The sequence below is a fragment of the Megalops cyprinoides genome, chromosome 1, assembly GCF_013368585.1.
Source record: "Megalops cyprinoides isolate fMegCyp1 chromosome 1, fMegCyp1.pri, whole genome shotgun sequence".
In the NCBI taxonomy this organism is placed as follows: Eukaryota; Metazoa; Chordata; class Actinopteri; order Elopiformes; family Megalopidae; genus Megalops; species Megalops cyprinoides.
Window position 1 is genome coordinate 46536334 of NC_050583.1, and position 10988 is coordinate 46547321.

The 10988-nt window shown below is 45.8% G+C and overlaps 2 protein-coding genes across 7 annotated transcripts in view; one reads left to right on the forward strand and one right to left on the reverse strand.

Annotated features, from left to right (window-relative positions):
• Positions 1 to 1330, reverse strand: part of vti1a (vesicle transport through interaction with t-SNAREs 1A) — a 137048-nt gene extending 135718 nt beyond the window's left edge. For all 4 annotated transcript variants that reach the window (XM_036548323.1, XM_036548314.1, XM_036548339.1 and 1 more), the window contains exon 1: positions 1143 to 1330. In XM_036548323.1, coding sequence (XP_036404216.1) covers positions 1143 to 1236 — 94 coding nt within the window. In that variant the 5' untranslated portion in view covers positions 1237 to 1330. The remainder of the gene's footprint in view (positions 1 to 1142) is intronic.
• A 408-nt stretch (positions 1331 to 1738) lies between these two features.
• On the forward strand, positions 1739 to 9527 carry zdhhc6 (zinc finger DHHC-type palmitoyltransferase 6). 3 transcript variants are annotated; one of them, XM_036532341.1, is made up of 11 exons: positions 1739 to 1794; positions 3362 to 3925; positions 5507 to 5598; positions 5864 to 6023; positions 6344 to 6502; positions 6598 to 6651; positions 7231 to 7398; positions 7752 to 7793; positions 8036 to 8181; positions 8701 to 8747; positions 8985 to 9527. In XM_036532341.1, the coding sequence occupies exons 2-11, from the start codon at positions 3659 to 3661 to the stop codon at positions 9086 to 9088; spliced, it is 1239 nt and encodes a 412-aa protein (XP_036388234.1). In that variant the 5' UTR covers positions 1739 to 1794; positions 3362 to 3658; the 3' UTR covers positions 9089 to 9527. The 3 variants fall into 3 exon arrangements, with proteins under 3 accessions (XP_036388234.1, XP_036388242.1, XP_036388252.1); XM_036532349.1 differs by lacking the exon at positions 1739 to 1794 and adding an exon at positions 2588 to 2883; XM_036532359.1 differs by lacking the exon at positions 1739 to 1794 and adding an exon at positions 2588 to 2879.
• The last annotated feature ends 1461 nt before the right edge of the window (positions 9528 to 10988 follow it).

Sequence of the window (10988 nt, forward strand, 5' to 3'; positions counted from 1 at the left end):
CCACAGACGGCTCCTCGGTTCCGCAGTGCATCTGTGAGGGGGCGGCTGTGCAGCTCTGCTCTGCAGGCCGGGTGGACACACAGGGGCGCAAGCCTCGCCAGTACTCCTTAGCACAACAGAACGAGGTGGTCTGCCTACAGCGCAGACCCACTGATTTCTTTTTCATCTGGATGGGCTGATACTGGTCAAAGATGAACGTGTCTGTACGTCTTGTGGTTCTGCACAGCGTCTGCTCTTTAAACTGATGCTTGTGAACTAGACGGGTGTCAGAAACTGCAATGGAGGCCAGTCAAGAATCTGAACATTTACAGGGGACCGTTCTGACTGGCATCAGTGAGCGCAGTGCAGGTGCGCAGAAAGATGGATCCGCTGGTGTTCAGCAGCCAATCAGCTGTGTTGGCAGGAGGGTCCCCTTGCCACAGAGCTCTACCTGTAAAGACTAATGCTAGCATCAACTGTCGAATCAGTATTAAAATTTCAGTTGCGGTTCAAGCGCAGATCCTGTCTGTGAGTGAACTGTGAATACCTCGAGCTAGGCTGACTTAGTCAAGATCCCAACATGCCAATTTATATTTCTCGTTTGTGTATTTAAACAGACTTGACACTCAGCAGCAAATTCGCATCAGCGGGGTTCATCACATCTGACGTCACATCTATTCGACACTCAGCAGTCAATTTTATAGAAGTTGTATTATGATTATCAATGATCAAGGACACTGACGCCCAAGACATCTCCCTTAGTTAATCAGTCATCCCTGAAACCAATCACGTTATCTGCTTTCTTTTTCTGAGTACAGCCATGTGTAAACAGAGTGGTACTCTCTGGTGACTCTCTGCATGCGCAGCGGTCTGCTAGTCCACTGTAGACACACTTGACAAGCTGAATAATTTATCGTTTAGGGTCATGTAGATGTTAGTAAGCAACGTAGCTATCCTGCTATCTAGCCAGCTAACTGTACATATTATCATCTGCGATATACCTTTGTGAAACTGCTTGATACATATCTGTTTAGATATTGCGTAGTACTTGGCTGACTAGCTAGCTAAATGAGCTTTAATGTATGTTGATAAAGCTCTAGCGCGATGCTGCTAGCAGCTAGCTCAGTTGGCTCTTAACACTAGCAAGCTAGGTAGCTACTTACCTCCACCGAGTTTGGGAATTCTTCCAATTTTGTTGGTTACCTCGGCTGTTAGAGTGCCAAAATCCTGTTCGTATGCTTCAAAATCCGAAGACATGATGAAAGTTGAGATTTAAAGGAAATATCGTGAAGTAACTGGCAACTGACAATCCAAAATATGCTTCACAAACCGTCGGTGGGCCGTCACTTCCTGATTGCGTCACACCAAATACCGTCCGGCACAAACACCATAACTGGATGCGTTTTGGTTCCTAGATACGACTTTTGCAAAATTGATTCTAATTCATGTCTGTCTCATTCTTTTTCATTGTATCGTATGTCCATTTGATAACAATGCGATAAACTGACTGGGGTATATCTAATTTCTATTTTTGTGTTTTTATTGTGTTTATCATATAGTTGGCATGCAGGTGTAGAAATAAGTGTGATGTCCTTTATGAGACGTTAAGAACGATGTGTGTAGTGTTGTGGAACAAGTGGGGAAAATTGTTAAGTTGCAGGTAAGGTTAGCGACTCAATTAACTATCTAAGTTGTTCATCCATTTCCTCCGTTTTTACTTCCAAAATGGAAAATGCGGAGGTGAGGAAATGCTGTAACACTTTCAGGAAGTGTCAAGCGAAGGAGCAAGAACAAACAGGGAAGTTGCGAGGGGAGGTGGGTTTGATTTAAAGAGACAGTTAACAGCTTATCCGTCAACAAAAACGAACATTTGCTCGATAAATGTTTTGTATTATCTCCCTTTAAGGGCCGAATCTTCCCAGTTCATCAGATTCGTGTTCTATTCTGCTAATTAACCCTGCGTCTGAAGCCTGGCGCTGAATCCAGGGTTTCGCGGTGATCACATGCGGTAAAGCAGGAGAAACTGGTAGCCTGTGCTCGGATGCGAAGAAATGATCCGCTTAAGAATAATGCGCAAAAATCGGGCAGACTCACTCATCTCTAATCCAAATGCGTCGCTTTTTAAAATTGTGAGCTTTAAAAATAGATTGATAATAGCATGCTCGCTAGCCAGCTCACTGGCGGTCTACCGTCTGGGAATTCAGGAAAAGGACACCCGGCACTAACTCTCTTTTCTTGGGGTTCGCTAACGTCTGGCGAATTAATTGGTTGTTTTTCCTGTAATAGGCGATATTTATATAATTAATAGTGCTTGTTGTAAGGGCCCTATTATATATTGCTAGTATTTTCTGGGAGAGGTGAAATATGAACAAAAATAATTACCACGGGAGACTAGAATGCTATGGAATGGAAAAGTGCGTTAGTGTTGGAAGTAGATGATGTGTACGAACTGAACTTCACATCAGTTTAACCATTTTTTAGTTGTACCTATGAGAAATGTTTCAGTCAGCGCTGGCAAGCGCATGAAACACACTGACATAAATGAATGAACATGAGTATTGTAAAAAAAAAATGTATTACTCAAATCTAATTTAGTTTGTTACATTAACTGCACGTTAAGTTCGCACTCATGGTAATGATGTGAGCTTCATTAATGATTTACTCATCTAAACTCATTGGCGTGCCTGACCTCGGAGAGCCGACTACTCGCATTGGTTTCAGTCAGTCAATCATTAATGAAAGTATCAATCAAAATAGTTGTTGTTTTTGGACTGATGAGTTTAGATCATCTGATGCGACTAGAACAAACATTTCGCTGTTGGGTGAATCAGAAACGACGGACTTGATCTGACCAGCCTTGGCAGCACAAGATTAACTGAACGCAAAGCTGCAACCTTGTTGTATGTACGTATGATTGTGTGCATGTATGTTTGCGTGTGTGCGAAAGGGGACATTCGAATCTCAAGTCGGCAGGTCAGGAATATCGTTGTTTGTACGAGTCGGCAACGTCGTGGCCCTTCGCTGTGTCATGACTTGCTGCGTCGTGTCTTGAGAGGGCATATGACGCCTTTGTGAGCTGTGTAATAATTATAAAGTAGTCCTGCCAACTCCGTGCACGGAATGTATCCAGATCCACTAGATGGCGGGGGTAAAGCGACCAGGCACCCGAAGTGGATACAGTAATTTACACATTCCAGCTCATACTAGAACTGTCATTCTGTAAACATGACTGGATTTGTGAGTACTGCATTCATGACAGTACTGTTGACTTAGTAAAGTGCAAGTGTCCTAATAATAATAACAATGATGTTGAGGCAGTAATTAGCAGTGATGCTAATGTACAGTAACAAAGTGTCTTTAATGCATGAACCCTTTATTGCAGATGGAGAGCAGGCCTCTCTCATGAGAAAAAGCACGCTCACTGAAGTTGTGAAGAAGGATGCCTGTCCGTGAAAGAGGAAGGAACTCTGGGAAACGGAACACTCCGGTGACTTTTGACTCCGCCTCCCTGCAGATGTTTGGCGGGATACAAAGCAGTTGTCCAGCACCAGCACCGTCATCGTTAGGAAAGTGTTTGCAGGAGAGTCTCGCCTGGCCGGAGGGGAGCCGCTGTTGACCACGTCTCGCATTCTGGAAGTTGGCCTGCACTCTGCTGCATGAGAGCCAGACGAAAAAAACCATGAGCTTTCTGTTCTCCATCGTCAAATTCGAGAACCTCCACGAGGTGAAGAGGCTGTGCCACTGGGGGCCGGTCATCGCCCTGACGGTCATCGCCGTCTGCTCCACCATGGCCATCCTGGACTCCATCATCTGGTACTGGCCCTTAGACACCACAGGTGGCAGCGTCAACTTTATCATGCTGATAAACTGGACCGTTCTCATCCTCTACAACTACTTCAACGCCATGTTCGTGGGTCCAGGGTACATCCCCCTGGGGTGGAAACCAGTACGTATGCACCAGGCTGTCGCGGCGGCAGTGTGAGGTAGTGGCTGATGAACTGAGCCTTTATCTCAGGAGGTTGCAGGTTTGAGTCTCAGGCAGGGCTCCACTGTCACACCCTTGAGGTGCTTCACCCGAATCACTCCACAAGCCACTCAGTGCCAAATGTTTGACATTGATAGCTTGTCCTTCTCAAATTTTGCTTGTAGATAAAAATGACAAGAATGGCTGAAGTCTGGAGATGTTCCTTGGTTGCAGGAACATTCTCTGAGTGTGATATCTTTTTCTTATGTTGTTCAAAATTTAGATTTGGATCAAAGGTTTCATGTTAGGGATGAGGGAGCCCAGATTACAGTTGACTTGCTCAGGAACATGCCAAAGACCGAGAATCATAACTTCAGTTTTTATCACCTTTTAGCTGGAAGAGAATTAAACCAGTTTAAGGTGGTCTCTGAGCCCACACAATGTTGAAGATGGTCAGTTGAAAAAGAATGATGAATTGTATTCATCATTGCATCACCCAGGTCTGAAAGTGCTGAAACAGGCTACCAGGGCCTGCATCTCTAAGGAGAGAAACAGGGAGTTCTGACATTTTCCCAAGTGTAAGAATTTATCAGTGGAAATGAGGAGACCTCAGGTGAATTTTTTGTTGCAAAATATGGCCAGGCTGCCAGCTTTGTACTCAGGGTGTGGTTGTGAAGGTTAGTGCACAGTGCTTATGACTACACTCCTGCAGTGGCCTCCTGAGGAGAGCGTGCAGTGGTGTTCTGGGCTTGGCTGCCTCCACCTTTTTACTTCCTCATGCTTAATCTGGCACTCTGATTGGCTGCTGTAATTGGATAGCTTGCCTGAGTGTTTTCGGAGAAATACAGAGGCCTGAAATAAATAAAACTTAATCCCCACCCCGTGCTCCCGGGTCCCAATCGGAGGGAAAGAGGCAGAGCGGAGGAGGAGGGGTTTCGTGTTTAGTCTGGGTTGAGAGGGAGGTGGGGAAGACTGGATGCCTTGCATGTGGGAACAAGCAGAGCTGAGGGGAAAGGCAGTAGGTCTGGGTGTTGGACAAGTGTGCTGGCCACAGCCTGAATCCCTTTTACTTTTCTCTTCCCCAGTGCATAGCCTGGCACACACCTGAGGCTAGTTCTGAAAGTCAGTAAGCAGTCAGGGCACAGCCTGTAAGATGAAGCCCTTAAGGGAGCACTTCACCCATAAGATATTGTTCGATAGATTGTGTCTGACCCAAAATAAATGCTCTCCATTTTTATGTGTTGAATCGATCTGGCTATGGCCAAACCGAAGTGTTTCCTGAAAGAGGTGCCATTATCTGCAGACAGACCCCTTATGTTTCCCTGAAAGATTGTTTTCTGATGATAAATACTATAAAATGGTTGCTGGCCTAAGGTTGCTGTTATATGCAAAGGGTCATCCTTGTCTTGCATTGGGAAAACAGTAGAGTGAGCAGGATATGAGAATGCTCCCCTCAAGTCATTTACCCCTTATATGACTGGTCTTAAAGATTTGTTTTATGTCATTCTTTGCTGTCATGTATGTGTTTGACTAGCGTTTGCATGGTGTGTCTTCCTTTCACAGGAGAATATGCAGGAGTCTGCGTACCTGCAGTTCTGTAGAGTTTGCCAGGGATTCAAAGCACCGAGATCACACCACTGCCGCAAGTGTAACAGGTAGGAGGGCAGCTTGGGCGTGTTCCCAAGCAGGTTTAACAGGGAGGATTACAGTACATGTGTGCTGCTGATCAGGTCACTGCTGTAAGTGGAACAGTGCATTATTTCTGAAGCAGAGCTTTTTGCTGTTTTTTGAAGAGCAAAGGCACAAATGCAGGACATACTATAGTCAGACAGCATTGGGGGGGGTATTATGAAAGCTTCCTGACAGGATTTTCTAGATGGCAGTGAAACTGTGCCCCCCCTCCTCCCTCCCCCCCTCCAGGTGTGTGATGAAAATGGACCATCACTGCCCGTGGATCAACAACTGCTGCGGTCACCTGAACCACGCCTACTTCACCAGCTTCCTCCTGCTCGCTCCGCTGGGCTGCATTCACGCTGCCGTCATCTTCATCATGACCATGTACACCCAGCTCTATGACAGGGTGAGCGCGCTACCCAGGCTGACCACCAGAGGGCGCCCCTCCCCTCACCCTACTCACTGTCCGAAGTGGTTTTTGAAATGCTTTGTTGATGTAGTGGTTTGGGAGCTAGGGGTTTATGACCATAAGTTTTTGGGTTAAAATGCACAGTGCGGTTGCGGTGACGTCCCCGGACGTGGTACGAAGGCAGTACTTGCTTTAGCGGAATAGCCGTGAGTGGATGATGTGCTGAGGAACAGATATGGAGGTATGGGAAAGAGGGTAAACTCAACCGTTTTAAATAAACGTGTGGCACCTGTGTGTACGCTTCCTGCCTGCCGCAGATATCCTTCGGCTGGAGCTCGGTGAAAATAGACATGAGTGCCATCAGAACACACAATCCCATCATGCCATTCAGCGTGGCTGCCTTCGCCGCCACTCTCTTCGCCTTAGGCCTGGCGCTTGGCACCACCATCGCCGTGGGAATGCTGTTCTTCATACAGGTGCAGTGTCAGATTTCACCGGCAGGGGGCGGGCACTTCCCCATGCTTGGGAGAGCAGAGTTTCATTTGTCTTTTGTTCTTGCTCTCACCCTCAGATGAAAGTGATCATCCGAAACAAAACTTCGATCGAGGCCTGGATCGAGGAGAAGGTGAGTGTGCGGCTGCTCTGACGTCATCCTTGCAGGTGAGGGTCGGGTTTAACTTCATTACCTGCAAGCTGTGCGTGCGAGTGGTGGTGACATCACACTGTCCTTTTCTGAGCTCACTGTTGAGTCATGTGATTCACAGTGTGATCAATTACATAGATCACCATCAAGTCATGTGACCTGAGGTGAATGACAGTACCAGGGCCACGCCCTGCTGGTTTAAAGTTTGCTAGGATGTCAGCATCACTGTGCATGTTAGTGCATATGTATGTGTGTGAGTGTGTGTGTGTGAGTGAGGCTACAGTAACTATAATAAGATTAGTTCTGTAAGCAAGAGGTCAGAGGTGGAAATTGGTTATAGATAAATTTCGTACTGATACTAATAAAAATTTTTGTCTGTCAGAGTTTTATATGCATGGAATAGCTTTCCGGGATTTGTAGTGTAGTTCCTGGAGTAGACAAAATGGTAAGATTCGCTGGGCTGAATGTCTTATTCTCATTATTACACTTCTAATGTTCTTATGTTCTCATATTCTGTGTGTGTGTGTGTGTGTGTGTGTGTGTGTGTGTGTGTCCTCCCAGGCCAGAGACAGAATCCAGTACTACCAGACAGGAGAGGATTTCATCTTCCCCTATGACTTGGGCAGCAGGTGGGAGAACTTCAAGCAGGTGTTCACCTGGTCAGGTGTGCCTGAGGGAGATGGCATCGAGTGGCCTGTACATGAGAAGTGCCATCAGCACACCTTAACTGTGAGTACGACTGGTGCCTGTGACAGCAGAGCTGTCATTTCAAAAGGGAAAAAGTCAGCAGCGTGCAGGCTGACCTTGGATCAGTTTGTCTGTTCAGGACTGTTGCCGTGTCACAGACATTGTGCTGTCCCACTCTGTAACTCAGACCTCCTTCCAAAGCTGCTCTGTGACCTCACTGTCTGACTGCTCCCCTCGGTTTTTCTGAATCGTTTTTATGCTTTTTAATCTGCTACTAATGCTGTTTGGCACAGCGTCTGTCCTCAGGCCTCCACTGTTTTTTGTTTTTTAGCATGTTTAGCTTTATTTTGTTCAGGACGTCCTTATTTAACGCTGGTTTCACCTTGCTCCCCCAGATCGAGCAGTTGAAGCAGAAAGCTGACAAAAGGGTTAGAAGTGTAAGTACATGTTGTAGTCTCCTTCAAACAGCAGGTGGCGCCAAAAGCACAACTGTTTACTTGGATTTTTTTTAACTGAAGAGACCGGTTCGATTTGTGAGAAGAGACGTATGAAAGTTTTGCTTGTTAACTGTGTTTGTGGATTATGAGTGCCAGAATGCTTTTTGGCAGGCTTTATTAGGCAATCAGGTGAGGTGTAGAGACGGGTGGGGCAATAACGGTGATGCTGTGCTAATTGACAGATTCAGTACCGGGTGGTGGAAGACTATAATGGAGCATGCTGTCCGATCGGGAAAGGGGTACAGACCTTTCTGAGGACCCCCTGCACTGAGGAGCCCCGGATCAGCCTCACGAAGGGGGAGCTGCTGTTTGCCACCCGGGGAACCAAGTGAGTCAGTGACGGGGTGAGGGGTGGGGACAGAGGCAGGAGTGGGGCTGGGAATGAGGGTGGGGCTGAGGGCATTGAGTTATAGATTCCAGTCACTTATGGCAGACCCAGACCCAGACCCAGCATCGACAGGGAATCGTATGCCTGAGTCTGACCCTGCATTTTAAACATTATAAATGTACACTTCTTTCCAGAAGGAAAAACCAGAATGGCTGACACTTACAATTAAATAACCATAAGATGTAATAGTTAGTGTTAATAGTGTTAGTGTTAATAGTGATGGATACAAAAAAGGAGATCCAAGAATAAAACCATATATAATTAGTTGCCATATTTTTCTCAGTGTCAGAGTGTTTTAACACTAGCGGACTGACATTTGAAATTCAGCTATCTAACCATATGAGTAGAAAGCAGTAAGCTACTGAACCTGAGCAAGACTGAGTTGAAGCTGATGAAAACTGGGCTGAAGCCGAGAAAAGCTGCGCTGGTGCTAAAGTGCTGTCCTCTACCTCTTTACAGGTGGTGGATGTACGGGGACAAGGTTCTGGATGAGGAGCGGATGAAAAGTGAGGTGTTCTCCGGCAATTTCCATCTGCCAGACAGCTGCCTGGTTTTAACTCACCTCTTCTCTATGATGTGTTTGGGTTAAGTAGTTTAAGTGCATGGGTGTGTTTGGGTTAACTAGCAGAGGTGCGTGGGTGTGTTTTGGTTAAGTAGTTTAAGTGCATGGGTATGTGTGTGGGTGTTGGTCTGTCTCCCACTTTTTGGATTGACAGACATGCTTCCGCCTTTGTCTTTTTCAGCTGGAGCTCGTATGAGAGGGTGGTTTCCCAGGAGATGTGTGGAGAAATGTCAGAACGACACGGCAAACAACTCTACCACCAGCGAGGAGAAAAAAGAGAATTAATATATTCGAGAGAGACGTGGTGCGAAGGGGAGCAGCAGCAGGGGCAGGGTTTGCTCGGGCGCTTTCGGCTTGATCTGGTGCAGAACTCTTTCTTTACTTGAACCTGTTATGATTATTATTTTTACTTTCTGTTCTTGCCGTGGCTCAGACGGGAGGAGAGTGTCATGCACTTCTCTGCATTCTTTGTACAGTAGAAATGACGTCTTTATTTTGTTACATTTTTCTAAGATCAGACAGACCATCACCTTACTCTTTGGATTTTAAAAAAGGAAATTTTGCCACACCGGAGTGGCTTTGCACATTGCTTTTGTAAATCAGTGTGTTCTACATTTACAAATATCACATCACCTTATTAATTCTTTCTGGCCTCAGTCTGAATGCCTACAGAGAGTGAAAAATCAGCATATTCTGGCAACATTTATCTGAGCGGGGTGGGGGGGGGGGGTTCAATATTGCCTGCTTTTTGGTCATTTGCATGGTTCATAATGATTTTCAGATTGTACAGTGTCTTCTGTGTGCAATGCAAAGTGAAAACACAGCATCATTTCAGTGTGGTTTTCAGTGTGGGATTCCAGAATGGCCAAACAGTATAATTTAGAATAACTAAACCTGGGGTCCAATATGACTGTTGCAAATCGTTTTTTCCCCCACTCAAAGAAACACCTCTATGAGAGCCTTATTTTCCTCTGTCATGTATGCCTTCTGAGTTAATTTCACCAAAGTCCCTGCTCATTAAAAGAAAAAATATTCAAACGTGAAACACTGTTAAACTCTTTATTTAACATTGGTGACATTAAAGTGCTTTTGGGGTGGGGCAGAATGAGTCCTGTGGTGTTGAATTGCGACTTGCCGTGGTCTGACCGATGCTGCTGTGTTCAGGTGTGGAGCTGAATGCCTGCAGTGGTCAGTGGGTCAGTGGTCAAAGGGATTTGTCTTTAAATTCCAAGCCTCTCAGGGTCTTCCCACCAATCACATTCCTCTCTGAGGATGGAGTCCTTGCCCTCCCACCCTGCGTTTGGTTTTGACAGGAAAAATTGAAGGAAGTATTTCCAGTGCCTGCTGCTTTTGAACTACTAATGGGAATCACTAGCTTCTTTACCTGCAGCTTTGGAACAGCCAATGGAATTTTGCCCCAAAGCAGTTGCCCACGTGGGGTTGCAATGTGTGTCACAGCGGTTAGGCGACTGGAGTGTAACCAGCAGGTTTCACAGGTTCAGCTGCCAGGTGAGGGCGCTGTTGAGCAGTGCACTGAGTTTCAGTAAATACCAAGCTGTGTGAATGGATATCAATACAAACAATAAAGAAATGATAAAATGATAAAGCTGTGCGTTGCGCTGGATTAGTGAGTCTGCCCAGCATTAATGATGGATGAGGTGAGTCACTCCCTTTGAAATCATTGAGAAGGGATGCAAGACACTATTTTAGTATAATTTGCAAGTGAAAATCATCAAAAAAGCAGATAAAATCAAATAGAAGGCCTCTCCTGAGTTTTTGGACTAAATGAAATTCATGACTTAATCTCAGTCAGATCGCTCTGGATGGTATGTTAGCAGACCAGTAGAGCCTGTGATTAAGCCTGAGGTGTGATAATATGCTCCTCTGACTGTGTGTGTGTCCTCAGTACGTGATTATACCTGATGCCTAGTGTTCCTCTGACACAGGTGTATTTGTCACCAGCTGTGTTTGTGTGGAGGTGTAAGATGCCAAAGGGGTGCTGTACCGAGCAGAGTGAGTTCTAGAGGAGTCTCTGTTTCGCTGAAATGTTTGCTCTACCTGTGGAAAATAGACACTTTGAGAGTGTTTGTTTCCCATCCAATCAGCAGCCTCTCTTCAGCCTGCGGGGGTGGAGTGAATGGAAGGACCAGGCCCCAGAGTGCCTGTAGTTACATAACTGGATCAG

Excerpts from the sequence above, each read along its gene's own strand:
- zdhhc6 (XM_036532341.1), top strand. The coding sequence starts at position 3,659 with ATGAGCTTTCTGTTCTCCATCGTCAAATTCGAGAACCTCCACGAGGTG. Across the intron at positions 3,926-5,506 it reads TCCCCCTGGGGTGGAAACCA|GAGAATATGCAGGAGTCTGC; the intron begins GTACGTATGCAC and ends TTCCTTTCACAG. Across the intron at positions 7,399-7,751 it reads GCCATCAGCACACCTTAACT|ATCGAGCAGTTGAAGCAGAA; the intron begins GTGAGTACGACT and ends TTGCTCCCCCAG.